General features: G+C 44.2%; 2 protein-coding genes across 4 annotated transcripts in view; one reads left to right on the top strand and one right to left on the bottom strand.

Moving 5' to 3' along the window:
* TRMT44 (tRNA methyltransferase 44 homolog) overlaps positions 1 to 12,626 on the bottom strand; it is a 32,333-nt gene extending 19,707 nt beyond the window's left edge. The window contains exons 1-4 of one of the 2 annotated variants that reach the window (XM_074951764.1): positions 12,375 to 12,626; positions 7,479 to 7,596; positions 5,383 to 5,602; positions 2,450 to 2,518 (exon numbers count right to left, since the gene is read on the bottom strand). In XM_074951764.1, the coding sequence (XP_074807865.1) occupies positions 2,450 to 2,518; positions 5,383 to 5,602; positions 7,479 to 7,596; positions 12,375 to 12,576 (609 nt within the window). In that variant the 5' untranslated portion in view covers positions 12,577 to 12,626. The remainder of the gene's footprint in view (positions 1 to 2,449; positions 2,519 to 5,382; positions 5,603 to 7,478; positions 7,597 to 12,374) is intronic. The other variant, XM_074951766.1, reaches the window with a different exon arrangement.
* A 786-nt stretch (positions 12,627 to 13,412) lies between these two features.
* ACOX3 (acyl-CoA oxidase 3, pristanoyl) overlaps positions 13,413 to 20,162 on the top strand; it is a 59,693-nt gene continuing 52,943 nt past the window's right edge. Inside the window, exon 1 of one of the 2 annotated variants that reach the window (XM_074951762.1) lies at positions 13,413 to 13,522. The gene's annotated coding sequence lies outside the window, so the exon portion shown is untranslated. Of the gene's footprint in view, positions 13,527 to 20,162 lie in introns of both variants that reach the window. The other variant, XM_074951761.1, reaches the window with a different exon arrangement.

Genomic DNA, 20,162 nt, shown 5'->3' with positions numbered 1-20,162 from the left:
CATAGAAGTGGAATCCTTCTGCCACAATGCAAATAAATCATATGCACTGCTTGTATATTATTTTCATATAGTGGGGGCATTGCTAGCATTATTTAATAATACTAAATGAAAGATGTCGAACAATTCCTAGTCTCCTAGCGTTGCTGCAGGATGCTGAGTTTGCTGCAGCACACTGCAGCTCAGCCGCATATGTCAGAGCTGGCCTTGTCACATAACATAGGTCTTTATTCGCCATATTGCACACGGGACCTTACTTAGAAAGCACTTTTCATTGGATGATCTCAGAGCAATTAATTTATAAACATAAATGACTTATTATTTGCCTAATGCCATAAGGATAAATGTTTCTTTCTGGGCCAATGTAGTAGGGACACGTCCTGCCCCGATCAGCTTAACTACCTAAATGAGATATAACAGGACTAGGGATAATAAAAGTGGCTCAAGGAGGACAAGGGTTACAAGATTGACAGATCAGGAGAGTGAAGCAAGTGCTGAAGGAGGAGAGCAAGGTCATGTGGCAAACAAGGTTAGCGAGGCCCTTCCAGTCACAGGGGGTGTCATAAATATAAAGGGAAGGGTAATCACCTTTAAAATCCCTCCTGGCCAGAGGAAAAATCCCTTCATCTGTAAAGGGTTAAGAAGCTAAAGGTAACCTCGCTGGCACCTGACCAAAATGGCCAATGAGGAGACAAGATACTTTCAAAAGCTGGGAGGAGGGAGAAAAACAAAGGGTCTGTGTCTGTCTGTGTGATGCTTTTGCCGGGGACAGAACAGGAATGGAGTCTTAGAATTTAGTAAGTAATCTAGCTAGATATGCGTTAGATTATGATTTATTTAAATGGCTGAGAAAATAGCTGTGCTGAATAGAATGAATATTCCTGTCTGTGTGTTTTTTTTGTAACTTAAGGTTTTGCCTAGAGGGATTCTCTATGTTTTGAATCTAATTATCCTGTAAGGTATTTACCATCCTGATTTTACAGAGGTGATTCTCTTTTACTTCTATTAAAAGTCTTCTTGTAAGAAAACTCAATGCTTTTTCATTGTTCTAAGATCCAAGGGTTTGGGTCTGTGGTCACCTATGCAAACTGGTGAGAATTTTTACCAAACCTTCCCCAGGAAGTGGGGTGCAAGGGTTGGGAGGATTTTGGGGGGAAAAGACGTTTCCGAACAACGTTTTCTCAGGAACCCAGATAAAGTTTGGTGGTGGCAGTGGAAGTCCAAGGGCAAAGGGTAAAATAGTTTGTACCTTGGGGAAGTTTTAACCTAAGCTGGTAAAAGTAAGCTAAGGAGGTTTTCATGCAGGTCCCCACATCTGTACCCTAGAGTTCAGAGTGGGGAAGGAACCTTGACATGAAAACCTCCTAAGCTTACTTTCTATGAGCTTATATTGTCCAGAAGGAAAGAGCTGGGCAGTATAACATGCACATTTCTGGGGACAAGTTTGGGACTAGGAATTTTCTGGTGTTACGCTGCAGTATAATTCAGGAGTGGCTGGCTATGGCCACTATAGAACTGGGAATAATTTACATGCTGGAAGCTGTCTGTGAGCAAACCAGGAGTGGTGGCTCTCACAGCAAAGCATGTAAAAGGCACCCCAGGTTGGAAAATTGAGAGGACACAGCTGTTCAACAGTCCAGATTTTACCCTGGGTAATGTCAGAGTAGCTTTTGTAACCAATAACTGAATCATTTTAACAACTGTTACTAAAAGAATTACTGTCACTTCATAGGACATACATTATCTCAAGGAACACAACAGGTTAAACTTACAGCCATTGTCACAAAGTACATTTAAAAACAAAAACAAAAAACTGTTAAGAATATTCCACAAGATGTGATCATCTTACCCCTAAAGAATGTGACTGTATTATCCTAATATTGGTATCCATCTACAAATTTACCTTTGAAAATAAAATTGTAAGCAATCATATTGCATTATAAAGCACGGTCCATGCGGGAGTATCTTCACTAATATTTTATTTTAGAGATGAAGAAGCTGAATCACAGAGGTTATAACTGAAATTTTCAGAGCAGTCTAAGGCATTTAGACTTCCTCTGAAAACGTTAAATGCCTCAGTGACTAAGGAGCCTAAAAGGCCAGATTTTCAAAGGTATTTAGGTGCTTAAAGATCCAGATAAATCCAAGTAGACACCAATTTGCATTTTTAGATGCCTAAATACCTTTGAAAATCTGGCCCTGAGTTTCTTTTGAAAATGGGACTTAAGGGTGAATTTTTCAAAAGCACCTACATCTTCTCCTAGACTGCTTTGAAAATCTCCTCTGAAGTAATTCGTATCAGATTAGATAGGAAGTCAGTGTTAGAACCAGAAATACAATACAGATTTCTACTCTCAAGTCTATTGCTCTAACCACTATTCCATTTTTGCTACCCCAGATATCATAATCTAGTCTTTTCTAAAATTCTGTTAGTCTATTACCAGACACTTACCAGCAGATAAGTAGCAATGGCAACATCTTCATATACAAATTTTTCAGGATCTGTTACTTCAGGCCACACCTTCAGATAAACAGAGGTAAAATTACCAATTGCGTTATCATTTTAACCACACCTCTTTAAAGAACATGCTCAACTAGACTGGCCTTGATAGTCACCCCATCTTTAACCTATCACTGAACATTATGGAATTCTAACCTTCCAATTAATTAAAAAAAAATCTTGCCCCATGATAAGGAATATGAAAGACTGCGTAAATTTTTGTGAGTCACACAATAAACTAACTTGTGTACACACACTAGGATAGAGAACATCTGCAGTCATTCAGTCAAGGTAAGTTTTGGGACCAGTTATGGTTCCAGATGTGCAAATCATATGGAACAAAGCCCACCACATGTTCTCTAGTACATTGCAGGTGCTTATTATGTGACTCAGGAAAATTCACCTCCATTGGTATGGCTACATCTGCCACTGGAAAGATTATTATTTGTATTACAGCAGTGCCTATCAATGTTCCCTCTAATTTTTTACATCCATGTGCGGAATTAATGTTGTTACGTGCACCAATATGAAAGTGATGTGTGGCTGGGGTGGGGCCGAGGGGTTCGGAGTGTGGGAGGGAGCTAGGGCTAGGATAGAGGGTTGGGGTGCGGGGGAATGTGGGCTCTGGCTGTGGGGCTGGAGATGAAGGGTCTGGGGTGCAGGAGCGGGACTCAGGGCTAGGGAAGAGGGTTGGGTTGGGGTGTGGTGGGATGAGAGTTCTGGCTGGGGGCGCAGGCTCTGGGGTGGGGCTGGGGATGAGGGTTCAGGATGCAGGAGGGGGCTTAGGGCTGGGCCACAGCATTGGGGTACGGGAGGGTGAGAGCTCCGGCTGGAGGTGTGGGCTCTGGGGTGGGGCCAGGATGAGGGGTTTGGGTGCAGGCTGCCGGGGCTGTGGTGGGGAGAGAAAGGACTCCCCCAAGCCCTGTCTCACCACCGCAGCCAGGGGCCGGGGGAGAGGTGCCTCTCCCTACCTGCACGGCCCTTGATAGCCTGCTGCACGGCCACGCACCTTAGAGGGAACTTAGGTGCCTATAGGTCACAGCAGGAAATGAACTTAGTATAATGGAATCTTGAGCTTACAATCTAAATAAAAAAGAAAGACAAAGGGGAGGAGAAAATAAGCATTATACCCTCTTTACTGATGGGGAACTGAGGCACAGAAAGACTAAGTGATTTGCTTATTGCAAAGCTGTGAACTAAAGCCAGATCTCATGAGTCAGAGGTCTTGGCCACAAGACCAGCCCCCTCTTATTTATACTGATATTTCTCCCATGGGGAAGATAATATCCCTGTAACATTTTTACACCACTTGTTCACAAAAGGATTTGTTGAATCTTTGGCAGCGTAGTGACCAATCCTGGCCACAGTTCATGGAGCTTACACGGCCCAGAAGACCGCATCCACTGGTTGTGTACTGGGCTGACTGATCCTTGGGATGACTGACTCATAGCTTAATCTTTCAAAGTTCTGGGTGAAGTCATTTAACTTCAGTGGGAAGAGAGGGCACTCTGCACCTCACAGAATCAGACTCCGGTGCCTAAAGCCTGATTAAAAGTCTACTGAAGTCAATGGAAAGACTCCCATTGACTTCAATGGGCTTTGGATCAGGCCCTAAGTGAGTGAGAAGAGGGAACTAGGTCTGCCCTGTCACTCACCAAAGGAGAGCTACTTGGGGAGCCAGGAAGTAAGGTGAATCACAGCCCTACTGTACCTGTATCCTGATTTCTAGAGCTGGACTATGCAGAACCAGGGAAGGAAGAGAAAAGCACTGGAAGCAAAGGATTTGGGATAGAACAAAACATATCATTCGAGGTAACTGGATGGGAAATGGAGTACTAAAGCTCTCCTCTTGTACACAAATGCCATAGGAGAATCTCTCTGACCCAACTGGTCCCAATCACAGGTCCATTTCAGAGCTGTCGGCCAGGGACAGTGTGTTTCAAGCCCCTGTTAATTCTCACCACACTGACTTCAAGGGAACCAGCGAGGAACCGGTGGTCTAGGATATTGAGATAGCAGTACACAATGTCAAGCCTACCTAGCATTGTTGGGCTGGCTGAAGCCAGTGACTCCCTTGAAAGGAGCATGAAGTGGGCAGCTACATATTACTATGCACCAACCACAGCAAAAGGCTGAGACAGAAAGGAAAGTCTTGTTAAAATGCCACCCCCAGACTGAAGGGACAGTTGAGATGGTTTCCCTGGCGTGGGGGGAATTCACCCTCAATAGAGATGAAGGATCCCTGAAGCTCAAAAAATAATTCTTGAAGAGCAAATGCTTGGCAAGCAAACATTCCCACACATGTGAATGTACACAGCATTTATCAAAGCCTATGGTGGAAATTTTTAGGAAACCTGATGGTAAAACATCGGCAGCAGAGGCCTAAAGCAAGCCACTGAGGGTAAAACTTTTAAAAGTGCCAAAGTCACTTAAGATCCTAAGTCCCATTTTCCCAAGTCACTCAGAGCCAGGCTGTCAGAGGTATTTAAACACCTAAGGCAACAATGGCTTTCAGTGAGATTTAGGCTCCTAAGTGCATAAGTCACTTTTGAAAAATGGGATGTAGGCTCCTAAGTCACTCAGATGCTTTTGAAAATATTATCGGCAGCACACCAAGGCTCTGCACCTCAGATGCAATCTTGCTCTTCATTTTCTCCCAGTTACGAATTAATAATGCAGATTTCAATTTGACTCATAACTACCACCAACCCTATGTAATAACATTGAACTCTCTTCACATACACAGGGAACCTTAAAATCAAGAACAAATTTTAATTTAATGATTTTCAAATAGATTTCTTCTTTTTTAACTAAGACCCCAGTCTCATTAGCAAGCAGAAAACACTATGAGAGAATGGGACTCTAGATTTTATTGCCACACTTACCTTCACCATTTCTTTGTATTTTTCTTTTAGCTCTTGATAAACACTGCTGTATTTAGCCACAGAAATGAGCGAGAGTGTACTTTTAAATTCACTCTGCTTTTTCTCTGTGGACCATTTGGCCAGTTTGGACAATAGTTCACTTCCAAGCCACGTTGTTTTGGGGTATACAATTCCATCTGCGACCCAGTTTTCTGGAGATGAAGTTAAAACAGACACAGACCTTTAAAAATATAAGAAATCTGAATAAATACAGTGTATGTCAATGATTGAACGAAAGGCTCGGTCAAGAGAAAAAAACAGCAGAAGCCACTAAACACAAGCTTTATTACTTTTATCTTTTGCATACATCATAGGGCAGGATTTTCAAAAGCACTCAGCATTGGCCTAACTGCTCCCATTGTAGTTAGTGGCTCCCAATGCTGAGTGCTTTTGAAAATCCCACTCTTGTGCACTGAAGAAAGAAACTGACATACCAGGAAAGATCAGAAGAATTTATATTTATAGCTTGGCTATCTGGAGACTAGGACGCCAATCCTGCAAACACTTAAGTACACACATAACTTTGCTCACTTCAGTTGCCCCATTGGCTTCAACAGGAGTATTCATGTACATCATGTTAATCACATAACTGTTTGCCGGGTTGGGGCCTATGCAGGAGATTTGATAACATTACACAACTATGTGAAGGGTATAAAGATCCAAGAGGAAAATGAGATATTAAGGGAGGTGCAAGGGACAGAATAAGAAACAACTAGGTAATACGTGAAAATAACAGAAAACAGAGTGAGTAAAAGAAAAAACATCTCAGCAATGAATTCTGTCAGGCAGTAGAAGAGTCTCCCAGAATATGTGGTAGAATTCCCATTGTTTAAGGCATTTAAAGCTAAACCAGACATTACACATGGGTATACACTGCAGCACTGGCTGAGGGGTAGACTAGGAACTTGACACTGCACGATGGCTCAGCTCTCTGGCCCTGATCCAGCAAAGCACTTAAACATGTGAGTAGTCAACGGGACTAATCACACACTTAAATACTAAGTGTGTGTTTAAGTGCTTTGTGGGATCAGAACTAGAGTGCTCAGTACCTTGCAGGACTGTGCTTTGGGTGATCAGTCAGGCATTCCCCAAGTCTAATTTTCATGATTTTAAAGTACCATGTCCCAACTTGGAGAAATCTCCAACTTTGACCCTGATACTGCAAACACACAAGTTTTTAACTTTACTCTGAGTAAACTTCAGAAGTGACTGTGACCAAATTATAAACATTTTCAAGGAAGTCAGATGGCACAATTCATAATCCTATCCATGCAAAACTGGAACAGGCTTAGTTGTACAGATACAAATTTGGGATTTTTCAGTTAACCAAGAAACATTTAATATCTAGCTAATTCCATTTCAGTACTGTCATCTAGCAATTATAAAAAGATAGCAGAACTGATTAAATGAAAAGGTTACTTTTCTATTACGGCAAGATGAGACTGTGATCCACAGAATGATTCATTCAATAAGGATCTGAGGGGTCGATCTTTCCCCCATTAAAGTCAATGTGAAATTCCCATTGCCTTCAAAGGAGCAGGATCAAGCCCTAACTAAGGCCTGGTCTAAACTGGGGAGGTGGAAATCAATCTAAGTTACCTAACTTCAGCTACGTGAATAACGTAGCTGAAGTCGACGTACTTAGATCTACTCACTGCGTCGACTCCACCTGCGCCTCTCGCTCCGGTGGAGTACAGGAGTCGACAGGAGAGCGCTCGGGAGTCGATTTATCGCACCTAGACTAGATCCGATAAATCGACCGCCGCTGGATCGATCGCTGCCTGCCGATCCAGCGGGTAGTATAGGCATACCCTAAGATGATGCGATCAGTTAGGTCTCTGAGAACAGTGAGCTAACAATTTTAGATCAAGTGAATGGATTCAGGTGTGCACATACTGCCATAGGACGATCATAGCTTAAATAAGGAGCAGGGGACTATCACATGAATCAGGCCCTATATAACACAAATCAAACCATCCACACACATTATAGAAGAGGAGGGTGTCATCTTAGGCCAATGCAGAGGTTTGCTTACCCTTTCTCTCCCCAGCACTCACCATTCATCATCTTTAGCGTGTGTAAGTCGAATTTGATAAATGTTGCACTTCTTAACCTGATATTTTCCTTCATCATTTTCCTCCAATGGTAGAAAGGTCACAGTCCCATTAAAGGTATCTGAAAAGTTTTGTAAACTGTGGAATATTACTGGCTCAAACTATTATGTTGTGTAGAAACGTGGGTAATTCTAAGCCACACAAAATAAGAAGCTAATATTTTGTTGCTTATACCAGAGCACAACTTAGTGAAGCAAGCTGTATTTAGATGCAGAGAAAGGAACCTAATGCTCAGGAGAGGTGTAGTATAAGAAACAGCTCTGCCATCTAAAACTGTTGATTCTTTATACAGTTTGCAGTTTTGCAGCATTTCTAAGGCCCTGACCCTGCAGAGACTTGCATGTGTGCTTAACTCGAAAACATGTTAGTTGACTTCTAAGGGACCATGTGGTATAATCAATCTGTGGCCAGATATCTATTACTGAAAGTCATTTACCACCATAACATTGCAATTCACTGTCTCTTTAAAATTGGAAGCCTGGAAAGTAAATTCCAAATTAAGGGAGATACAACTACCCAGAGTGGTACATAGCTGTTGTAATGCAAAAGAGCAGGAAGATACCTATCAACCATTTTGTGAACTAACCTGTTCAAAACTGGAAAAAATACTACTATTATATTTCAACTGTAGTAATATCCAGATCCCCCACATAAAGACAAGGCCCTGCCCCAAAGGGAACCCGTTGCATCTCCGAGCTGGCCTGGTGCAGGGTTTCAGCTGAAGTTGTGTTTTCAGGACTGTGGAGCAAGGCAAGGGTTAAAGTAAGAGCGAGGGACCAAAAATCAGAGAAGAGCACTCTCTCTTCTCCCCAACTTCAGCGAGCAATGCTCCCCTACACGACCACTCCCTCTCGGCTAGTGCAGTGAGAGCTCTCCCCTCTCATTTCCATCTACTTTTTAGCCTCTGACCTAATGCCCTGATCTTACAAATACTGACACATCTGACCAGTCCTATTGGCTCCAATACTCTTACTGAGAACATGAGCAAACTTATGCATGTGCCAACTGTCTGAAGGATATGGGTCTAAGAAGACAAGTGGCATATAAATGGAAGGGGAAGGATAGATATCACATATAATTTTATATATAACTGGTTTGTTGTTTGTGATGATAAAACATTAATGTAAAAGCCAGATATTCCCATCTGCCCCTCGAATACCACCCCCAACAGCATCTGTCATACATTTCAGGTGCAGGAGCCTTGTTTGGTTTTTGGTAAGTTAGCATTTCTTCTTTCTCTCAGAAGATAACTTCCTTCTGACGAAGTGCAGTATAATGGGCTGCTGTATTCTGCATCTGTAGCAATCACAACTGCCTCCTTGTGTTTAACTGCAAACAACGATCTTTGGGATTCTTTGCAAGGTAGGCAGTCAAAACCTCACCAGTAAAATGAATCAGCAGCAGCAGATGTACTTGGGATAGATAAATACTCAGTTCAGTGTCCAAAAAAAAAAAAAAAAAAAGGTTTGAAAGGCACAATGCAGCACTTGGGCACTTAATTACACACACAGCACTAAGGAAGCATAACCACACAGCTCCCAAACTGTACTTTTTGTGGGCGAGGGTGGACAAAACTTTCACACACCATTTTTCCTTGTTAATGCAAGGATGGGAGATGTCAAATAATCCGGCTGTTGATTGAAATCTTGTTAACATATACTGTACAAGGCTGGCTTTAATTAACTTCCCTTTTTCATTGTCAAATGGTATGTCCTAGTGTTCTTAAACCCCACTCCTTGCTCTTAACACAACCTTCTAGGTACAAGCAGACAGCACACAAATAGCCACATGATACTTCTGGATGACTTCGCATAGCAGAAAGCAAGTTCCTTAGTGTTATTTTCTAAAACAAAAGGAAACTGAGTAAAACCCAACCACCATCTTACTGGTCCAATGACATTTATAATCTTCAAATGATGTCAGGTAGAACACGGTCCCAAAACAGAGTCAATGGAGCTATGTTGACTTATACCAGCTAAGGATCAGACCCTGAAATGCCTGCACCATCTAGCTATCAAGTCTCATTTTCTAACATGAATTGTGTGCATACCAAGGTTAACTCCTACATAACTTAAAACAGTATTTCATTTAAACTTCCTATCAAGGAAAAACAAAAAGGAGAGCCGCAAACCATAAATAGCATGATATAAACTAGTCCTCACATGCTATTGATTTTACCTCCCACATCTTCAATATATCCATATAGCCTCCTATAAAATAACCCTAAATTGCTTAATATGTTCCATATGGCATTGCTATAAAAGAATTATCACTGTTGTTATTGGTCTACGCTGGCATTATTAATTTATAAAGGTAACCACAAAAGTATCCTCTAGCAAATATTTTGCTGTTGAATTTCTCCAACACCCTACAGTTGGCAGCAATACAACATAAGTCAATGTTTGTTTGTCCTTTTCTATTTATTTTCATCAAAACATACATTCCAACACAACAACATAGTCACAGGGCACCAAATAGGAAGTCAGGGCCTACGCTTACATTCCTTAGACCATCAAAATTCCTACTGATCTCAACAGCAGTTCTGTGTGAGCAAGGAATGGAGGATCAGGAAAAGGATGTGACTAGTATGGACACGTTTAGATAGCATTGCACTTTTGTACAGCACTGGATTTGGTAAAGCATGACCTTAATAAACTTAACCCATCTTTACCCAGTCCCCTGTCTGATGTGAGACTATATAAACCCATTTTAAACTGAATGTTCCAAAATCATTTTCTTTTCTTTTTTTGTAACATGTCTACCAAGCTATTCCGTATGGGTGGAATCCCCCGGGAAAGTTTTAAAACAACCAGACGCAGGGCTGTTGACTAATAAAAACATGAGATAAGTGATTTTTCTTTCCATCCTCAAAAAATTATTCAGAAGTACAATACACACCATAACTGGTTTCAGAAAAGGTACTGAGTAAGAATTCCAAGACATTTGAGTATTTCAAGGCAGCTATCAGTGTTGGTGTCTTAGATCAGTTACTTTACTCGCTTTTGGATTTAGGTTCCTTTCCAAGGACCAGTATTAGAATTCAAACCACACCCTGCATATTTCTTCAATGGGATTACACACAGGTGTAAAGATCCACTCTGAATAGATACACTGCAGGATCAGGGTCATAAAAAGTAAGATGGTCTGTGCATAGAACACATTACTATATGTGTCTGTTCAGGAAAGCTTAAAATTCCATGCCAGGCAGGGTTGCCAATTTTGGTTGGACGTATTTCTGGAGATTTCATCATATGACATTCTTTAAAGATTTATCTTTAATTCCTGGAGACTCCTGGCCAATCCTGGTGGATTCACAACCCTAAATACCAGGATTATTAAGCAAAAGATAGTTTGAAAGAGACAGAGAGACCCCAGTTGCTTTGAAAAATCTTACAAGCCACGTCAGGTTCTACAGCTGCAGATGTCCTTTTTTAGTTCTATACTTTCAAAGGCTATTGTCAAGCTTTGTAAATCTACCATTACACCTACACTGCCAGCTGTGTTTTTGTTTGGCCTATTTCTGTAGGAGCTCCAACCAGTCCCCCCACCATACGTCTACTTTCTTCTTAAAATAGACAAGCATTATTTCAATATCCTCCTTGTTCACAAGAATGGAACAGACAGGCTAAATTTAGCAATAGTATAAAGCATGAGGCTGTGAAGAAATCTAGTAGAAGCTGGAATTTTCTCAGCGCTTCACTTTGGGTGGTAATAGGTTTTTCAAGATTAGAAGAGCAGCTGAAAAAATATGGTATTTTAAAGGGTGGATTCTAGTTTAAGGCTGTCAGTGTCCTTTAAAAGTGCACTTGGATCCAATATCAGGGTAATAGACATACCAGATTCAATAATAAATATTTAGGGTGGAATTTTCAAAATCTCCTATTGACTTTCCATGTGAATTGGGTGCCTGCCTCTGTTAAGTGTTTTTGAAAATCCCATCTTTAGCATTTACATAGTGCTTTACTATACTTCTGTAGGTTGAAGGATGTATTCGTTTGATTCACAGAGGCCTACTGATGGTCAGTATTTTGAAAATAGTATTTCAATGGAAGATATCGGAGGTATTCTTATTGTAGGTGCTACTTTATCCACTCCCATAAGAAATGTGAGATTATGAGGAAAGATAATTAACATTGGGAAGGTGCATTGGAGAGGAAAAACAGTGTCATTGCAATGAAACTAGACAACCCCTCAGCCCATTTATCTAGAAGGTTGATGTTCACATTTCAAAGTCAAATTCTCCTACTGCCCTCCCCCTAAAAAGGTAGTGTCTGAAGTATTTACTAATATGTTTAAAGACAAAACAGTCAGACACACTCCGCTAGCACCCGTGGGAAATACCTTTCACCTGACACTGTTGACCTTGATACCATCACAGGAATTTCCAGGGTGACTTAATTCCTTTGCTATCATCCTTTGCTTTGGGGTTCCAAAGAGGATGGAGCTAGGCTGTTCTCAGTGGTGGCAGATGACAGCACAAGAAGCAATGGTCTCAAGTTGCAGTGGGGGAGGTCTAGGTTGGATAGTAGGAAACACTATTTCACTAGGAGGGTGGTGAAGCACTGGAATGGGTTACCTAGGGAGGTGGTGGTGGAATCTCCATCCTTAGCGGTTTTTAAGGCCCAGCTTGACAAAGCCCTGGCTGGGATGATTTAGTTGGTGTTGGTCCTGCTTTGAGCAAGGGACTGGATGACCTCCTGAGGTCTCTTCCAACCCAGTCTTCTATGATCCCCTCTTGCTATGGGTCCAGGAGGCAGCTGAAATTTGCACATATGAAAGCCCCAGCTAGTTTCCACAACTCTGGCTCTTTGTTGTCATTCATCCCCTTTGTTAAATTACCTTTTATGACCATTTCTTTTCTTGGTGCAGTGGAACAATGGTGAAGGTGACTTTTAGGGAACAGAGTTCTGAGGACCGCATCGAGGCCAAAAGCATCTGTCTCAGGCTGATTCTCTTTCCCAAGTTCTTTAATGAAGGCTGGCATTTCCCAATCCTCCTGAGCAATCATGCTAGAGAAATCACTCCAGAGAGCTTCCAGCATTGTGTGAGGAGGGACAGCCCCACCCCCAGCAGTCACTTGCCTCTTCTCTTCCCTCCCTTGCCCCCAGTCCCCAGCTATTCCCCTCCCATCCTCTGCCTTTGTCCCCTTCCCCGCATCCCCAGTCATCCCCCTCCCCCCATTCCCATCCCCTGTCTCCTTCCCCCCATCCCCAGTCATCCCCCTCCCCTCCTCTGCCCCTGTCCCCTTTCCCCCATCCCCAGTCATCCCCCTCCCCCCACTCCCATCCCCTGTCCCCTTTCCCCCATCCCCAGTCATCCCCCTCCCCCCACTCCCATCCCCTGTCCCCTTTCCCACATCCCCAGTCATCCCCCTCCCCTCCTCTGCCCCGGTCCCCTTCCCCCCATCCCCAGTCATCCCCCTCCCCCCACTCCTATCCCCTGTCCCCTTCCCCCCATCCCCAGTCATCCCCCTCCCCCCACTCCCATCCCCTGTCCCCTTCCCCCCATCCCCAGTCATCCCCCTCCCCCCACTCCCATCCCCTGTCCCCTTCCCCCCATCCCCAGTCATCCCCCTCCTCTCCTCTGCCCCTGTCCCCCTCCCCCCATCCCCAGTCACCCCCCTCCTCTCCGAGGCCCCTGTCCCCCCGCCCGGCCCGGCCCTGCGCCCAGCCACCGCCGGGGCGGGGACTCTCCTCTCCGCCTCGATGCGGGAGCCGCTCAGTCTCTTGTTCACCACCTGGGGTTTCTCCAGCCAGACGCTGACGGCGGCCCAGAAGCCCCGGGGCAGCAGCGCGGCGCTGTCCCGCAACACGATCGCCCCCGCCAGCAGCCCCATGTGCCCCGCCGCCGCCGCCCGCGGCGCCAGCCCGAGCCCGGCCGGCGTCGCGGGGTGAGCGTGTCTCCGGCGGCGGGGAGGAGGCGGGCGAGGCGCAGGCTTGTTCCGTCAGTTCCTGCGGCGAGGCAGGCTGGGGCGGCGGCCGCGGCAGGTAGGTGAGTGACTCTCCGCCCCGCTGGGGGTCCCGCTGGCTGCCCCCTTCCCGGTGGCTGCGTCCTGGGGGTTCACCCCAGAGCCAGCCTGGCAGCGAAGGGGACAAGCCAAAGGCAACAGCAGAAGCAGCTGATCCCCGTATAGAGCCATGGCGAGCTCTCCCCTGTACCAGCCCTCTGGTGCCAGTGTCCGATTCCCTCGCTTCCCAGTGTCCCATTCACGGGACCCTTCTCCTCACCCACAGCCGGGGAGGGAGGTGGGCCAGGTGGTGGCCCTGAGGCGGTGAAGTGTGATAGTCATTCCCCGTTGAAAGGGTCCCTCGTGGGTTGTAATCCATATATATAAAGGGTTCTCTAATAAAACCTTGACAGGTTGTTCAGTGTGTAGTTTACTCTTCCCCCTTTATTGTTGCGTTTCTGGCTGGCTGGCTGGACAGCAGAGGGTCATTTCTGTACCGCGTTTTCAATTATTTCACGCTGATGGTTGTGCATTATACTGCAGCGGCCTTTCCCAAGGAGTGTGTCGGGCTGCTGTAGTGGTATTGATAAGTGACAGTTCTTTTACTTTATGCCATTCCCTGAACTCCGATCGCTCACGAGTGTCTGGGCTGCATTATTTGTGCCTGGTTATTTCTCAGCAGTATATTGCAAATGGTTCTGTACTGATTTATCAGCAGCTATTATTATGCAATTATGAATTTTCACTACTAAAAAGAGTTCCCCCATGTACCCCATTTTTAACTTGGCAGCTTTCCGTGAAACAGGTCCAGTTGTTTACAGTCACATCCACACACAAATCCCAAGATGTAAAGAAAGTCATGGAATTTTTAAAAAACACAAAAGGCCCAAGTTCTCCAAATGCTTACATATGAGCATTAATTTACTCAAATGCATCATCTCATTGAGCTCCATGGAGCTACCATGTAATGAAGTTACACACTTGCATCATTCATTGCAGGATTCTGATCTTGTTTTCCTCCTTGCTTCAGATCAGTCTAACCTGTATCCTTTGGTTTGAGGCTCTGACTTTCTGCCCAGTTCACCACCCCATGGACTTGCCCTTTTTTTTAATTGCCTGAGTGTCAGAAAAGTAGTTTGTTTATTTTTCTGCTTCAGCTCAAGCTCTTTTCCATTGCCTGTTACTTTGTTTCTCTTCTAAAGCCAGCTCCTCAGCATCTTCACTGCACCAATGCTGGGCTGCTAACTCTCCTGTGTGTCTGAAGGATGGCACCCAGAAATTCTACCACCCACTCCTCTTCCAAAACATTATCACCCACAACTGCAAAGCTGTGCTGTGGCATCATTCTAAGAGGATCAGGTTGTGGGGAAAGAGATGCTGAGAGAGAAGTGGGAAAGGAGAAGAGTGAAACCATTATTGGTAAACTAAAGGGTCATAGAATCATAGAATATCAGGGTTGGAAGGGACCCCAGAAGGTCATCTAGTCCAACCCCCTGCTCGAAGCAGGACCAATTCCCAGTTAAATCATCCCAGCCAGGGCTTTGTCAAGCCTGACCTTAAAAACCTCTAAGGAAGGAGATTCTACCACCTCCCTAGGTAACGCATTCCAGTGTTTCACCACCCTCTTAGTGAAAAAGTTTTTCCTAATATCCAATCTAAACCTCCCCCATTGCAACTTGAGACCATTACTCCTCGTTCTGTCATCTGCTACCATTGAGAACAGTCTAGAGCCATCCTCTTTGGAACCCCCTTTCAGGTAGTTGAAAGCAGCTATCAAATCCCCCCTCATTCTTCTCTTCCGCAGACTAAACAATCCCAGCTCCCTCAGCCTCTCCTCATAAGTCATGTGCTCTAGACCCCTAATCATTTTTGTTGCCCTTCGCTGGACTCTCTCCAATTTATCCACATCCTTCTTGTAGTGTGGGGCCCAAAACTGGACACAGTACTCCAGATGAGGCCTCACCAGTGTCGAATAGAGGGGAACGATCACATCCCTCGATCTGCTGGCTATGCCCCTACTTATACATCCCAAAATGCCATTGGCCTTCTTGGCAACAAGGGCACACTGTTGGTCACTTGCTCCTTCGTCGTTTACGTAGGCCAGGGTATACACTCAGCCAGCCCTCTTGCCTCCTTCCCTCCCAGCTGGGTCCCACACTCCACTCCAACCAGTCTCCCACCTCCAGCCTCCGATTGCATGATAACACAGGATGTCAGCCCACATGAACAAGTATGCAACCCTCTGGTAAGCTTCTGTGAGTAGGTTGCAGTAGGAGGTAGCAGAGAACTTCCTCTGTCTACACCACCAAGCGGGCACTCCATGGGCCTGATTTTAGTGGAACTCAGGCTTTTCAGATTTTCACCCAGTAGGTTCTGCCCATTTTTGCATGCAGATTAATTTCTGGCATTTTTATGGCCCACTGCAAGCTGATCTTTATGCCTTTCCCATCTATCTCTTCCCCTCAATCAGCATGGCTCGAATTCCCCCCTCCTTCTACTCATATCTGGGATTACATTGGGAGAGTCCTCCCTCACTGTTCAGGTTTGAAACACAATATAAAAGAGCTGATTGCAAGAACAAGATCCTCAGCAGCCTGTAGGCTGGTGGATGAGGAGAAAAGGTGAGATCATAAGATGGGGAACAAAGACCAAAATTGGTGTGTGTGTGTGTGTGTGTGTGGGAGGGGGCCAGCGGTAACTTTTGTTTTTAAACAGTTTACCTAACAGCAGTTTGATTAACTCAAACTTTCATTGTAACAGGTTTCAGAGTAGCAGCCGTGTTAGTCTGTATCCGCAAAAAGAAAAGGAGGACTTGTGGCACCTTAGTGACTAACATATTTATTTGAGCATAAGCTTTCATGAGCTACAGGAATGCATCTGATGAGGTGAGCCGTAGCTCACGAAAACTTATGCTCAAATAAATTTGTTAGTCTCTAAGGTGCCACAAGTCCTCCTTTTCTTTTCATTGTAACAGTAATTCAGGATTGCTTTATGTTAACTCAAAAGGAGTTAATCCAAGATCAAGTTAATAAACGAGTTGGCCATGGGTCTCTGAGTAGAGATCAGGGTAGCGTTATTTCACAAACCAAAAGGATTCAAATTCATATAAATCTGATTATGTTGAGTCCCTGAAGCAGATCCTCAGCTGGTGATTATTAGCTCTGTTCCCTTCAATGGAGCTATGACAGTCTACACCAGCTGAGGATCTGCCCCCTCTCTGTGTGGGTGTACAATGGGATGAAAGAGCACTTGGGCCTAAATCAGCAGAGACGTAGGTGTTGCATCACCAAGCAATGGATCAGACCCTGCAGGGGCACTTGTCTGAGAGCAGGGGAACCCCGTTCAAATCCCTCCTCATTAGGGAGAGGAGGAACTGAACTGGGATCTCCCCCATCCTAGGGGACTACCCGAATAACTGGACTAAAGTTATTAAGGAAGGTGGCCTCCTTCCCTCCCCCCAACCATTGTGTGTGCAGTTAGGCATGCTCAAAGGATGCCTATTGGATAAGGCCCTGCAGGCAAGGTAGGCCAGGCAACAGCTATTTTCACTTGGTTTGAGAATCATGCTGGGACTTAGGCATGAGAGACGTCCAGCTGCCTCTCTGGGGCAGAAACTTAGGGCCTCCATTTTTGCTGTATAAGGCTTTGTCTACACTATAGGTCCCTTAGGCACTTGTTTAGGCACTTACAGTTTAGGTGGAAGATAAGCAAGATTAATTTTGTGGATCGCAGTGGTACCTAAATATTCGAGTGAATCTGGACCATGACACTTCCTTCCTTTGCTCCCATGTTCCCCCTACTGGGTACAATTGCAGCAGCAGGACTGTGTAGGTCTAGTGGCACAAGCTATTTCAAATGGGGTGGAGAATAAGATGCAGCTGGCGGGTTGCAGGGAGAGAGTGTCCTGCACCCTGTGGAAAGGTGTAACAGTGGAGGCACTCTGTGCATGCTTCCAGAGATTCTCCAGTGCACCCCATGGTATCTCTGTAGGGCATAATTGAGCTATATGGCCCCGATCCTGCAACTAAATCTTCACACCCCCATGGAGTCCTGTTAAATTCAGTGGTACTCCACACAGGCACAGATTTCTGCCTGTACAGATCCAGCTGCGGGATGGAGACTTCTATCAGCAGGATTCTGCAATATTTGGGAGGGGTTCCAAATGCTGCAGTATAAATATTATTCCTTTTAAAACAAACTCTCTCATTGACTAGACAGTGCACTTTTAAACAAAAGCTGAGTTTGAATTCTAGACCCTGTATTTTGTCATAAGTGTCTCCGATGAGTAATTTATATCTGGACTATGAGCATAGCGTAAGGTCAGAGGGAGGGTGAATTTCATGTTTGCTTACAAAATGATAATAAGTATGAACACCTTTGGAGTGATTTATTTGTGAAATTCCTAGCTGGGGAGCAGAAGTCAGTAAAGACCTGAAAATCGTGGAGAGCGCTATTTGCTTATTTAAGGATTTACAACGCCACCTGTTGCCTCCACATCTAGGTGCATCAATTAAAGTAACATGAATACATATATTAGTCTATCAAATGAAAGACATGGTAACAAAACCTCTGTGCTCAGCCAAACGTTACACTGCCAGTCTGAACACATTAGTACATTGTAATCTATCTAAAAAATGGTAATATAAACAACAACAACAAAAGAAGCATGCAGGGGAAGAGGTACATTCTTTGTCTAGGAAGTTTTTCAGTGTGTAACAAGAACCAGGAACTAATCAATTCAGAGAGGAGAACAGGGGAGCTTTCCTGGCTTCCCCCCTTCCAAGTCACTTGTTTAATGCATGTGATGTCAGGAGGGAGGGATAGCTCAGTGGTTTGAGCATTGGCCTGCTAAATCCAGGGTTCTGAGTTCAATCCTTGAGGGGGCCATTTAGGGATCTGGGGCAAAAATTGGTCCTGCTTTGAGCAGGGGGTTGGACTAGATGAACCTCCTAAGGTCCCTTCCAACCCTGATAATCTATGATTCTATATTTCAGCCTAAAGGAAAATATTTAAGAAAAGTTACAAGCAGGTAGAAAAGAAGGGTTTTTCATGGAAATAGTGAAAGCAATGATTTAGATGAGAAGGTAACATTTTTACATAGCTGTCTGGATCCTGTGAGATGAACAATTTGTATTTGTAGTTATTTATTGAGACTTCTACCCACAGTTTGCTGGATCCAGGGCAATGTTAGAACACATCAATTTTAGTCCTTGGGTGGGGAGAGGTCTTCAGAAATTACAAAAAGGAGTTAGGCTTCTAAGTCATTGCAGCCTAAAAAGTCAGTATTTTGGGGAAAGTTTTAAGTGGCTGAAAATACAAGTTTAGAATGCAGTGGCCGTCCCTGCTGTCACGGGGGTATCCCTTTCACGGGGGGCTTAATCTAGTCTATTCTCGATGCAACTGTGTCTTGATATGGTCGCAGATGGTTTGTTGGGTTGTTTTTTTGTTTGTTTTTTTCACAGAAGGTATGTCTTCACTGCAGAGTTAGCTTGGGTGATCAGCACCCAGGTTAGCCTGCCTTCAATGTGAACATCCACACCGCAAAGCCCTATCCAAGTTACTGTGTCCTCACTGGTACTGTGCCCCCCCAGCATGTGTTGGTAGGATTTCTAGGGGCATATCCCATGGTTCTTTGTGATGCAGTAAGAGGAGATGCTCTATGACTTTCCCATTGCATTGTGGGAGGAAGGTATTGGAGGACTATCAGCACTCAAGTGGTTTAGCTTGAGGTCTCACTGCAAAGTGGGTGGGTTACTACCCGGAGTGAAAGTTTTACTCAGCTAGTCTGGATTGTGTGAGGGCTTATGTGTGTGGATGGGAAGGGCCATAGAAGCAACACCCAAGTAAGAGCATGAGTTAACTCTGCAGTGAAGACATACCCTAAATAGCCGGTGGATGCAAAGGGCCTGGTAGTGATTCTGCCCTTCCCATTTATACCTATGTACTGCAGGTACAGAGTGATACCATGCTGATTTGGTAGTATTTTACAGTCATTTTTACATGCATTTTGCATAGGTGTACGGGATATCACAAGGGCAGATGACCTCAATGGAAGAGGAGGTCAGAGCTCCTGCCAGTTCCCCAAAGTTCTGTCTCCCTGCCAACATCACTTCTGTCTAGTTTGGCTTCAGTGTGATCCTTGGCTTCCTGGCACTCATTGGTCACTTTGGTGATATGGCGAGAATAAAACGTTTGGTTATAAAGTGCTGACTGACAAATGCCATTTGGAATAGTTCGTTTGAACATTAACTGGCAAGTCAGGGAAGAAAAGAAATGCTTTCATCTCCTGCATCTTACGCTTTGGTTTTTTTTGCATGTGTGGAGATGCTTTGATATTTTAATAGTGTTTCATTTGGGAGCGAGCTCATCTTTTTACTGATGTTTAAATCACAGCACTTTCTTCTGCTGCTCCTTTTATCTAAATCTTCCTTTTATCTAGTTTTATTAGTATGCATAAATTATATTTTTTTCACATTGCTCAGTTCACATTTTAATAAGAGTGTATAAGCCATTTGTATCTGATCAAAGACAGTTATTTAACTTGTACTAAATCAGTTAAGTTAGAAAAAGAGAAGGCCAGTCTTAACCTCTCATGAGTTACTTCTGTGAGCTGGGTGTGGTGCTGCCATCTTCTTTTTCTCCAGGCACCCCTGTGGGCAGCCAACCTCGCTAGGCAGATC

This window comes from Natator depressus, chromosome 4 (genome assembly GCF_965152275.1).
Source record: "Natator depressus isolate rNatDep1 chromosome 4, rNatDep2.hap1, whole genome shotgun sequence".
Taxonomy (NCBI): domain Eukaryota; kingdom Metazoa; phylum Chordata; order Testudines; family Cheloniidae; genus Natator; species Natator depressus.
Note: the sequence above shows the minus strand (reverse complement) of the source record. Positions and strands in the feature narration are given on the sequence as shown.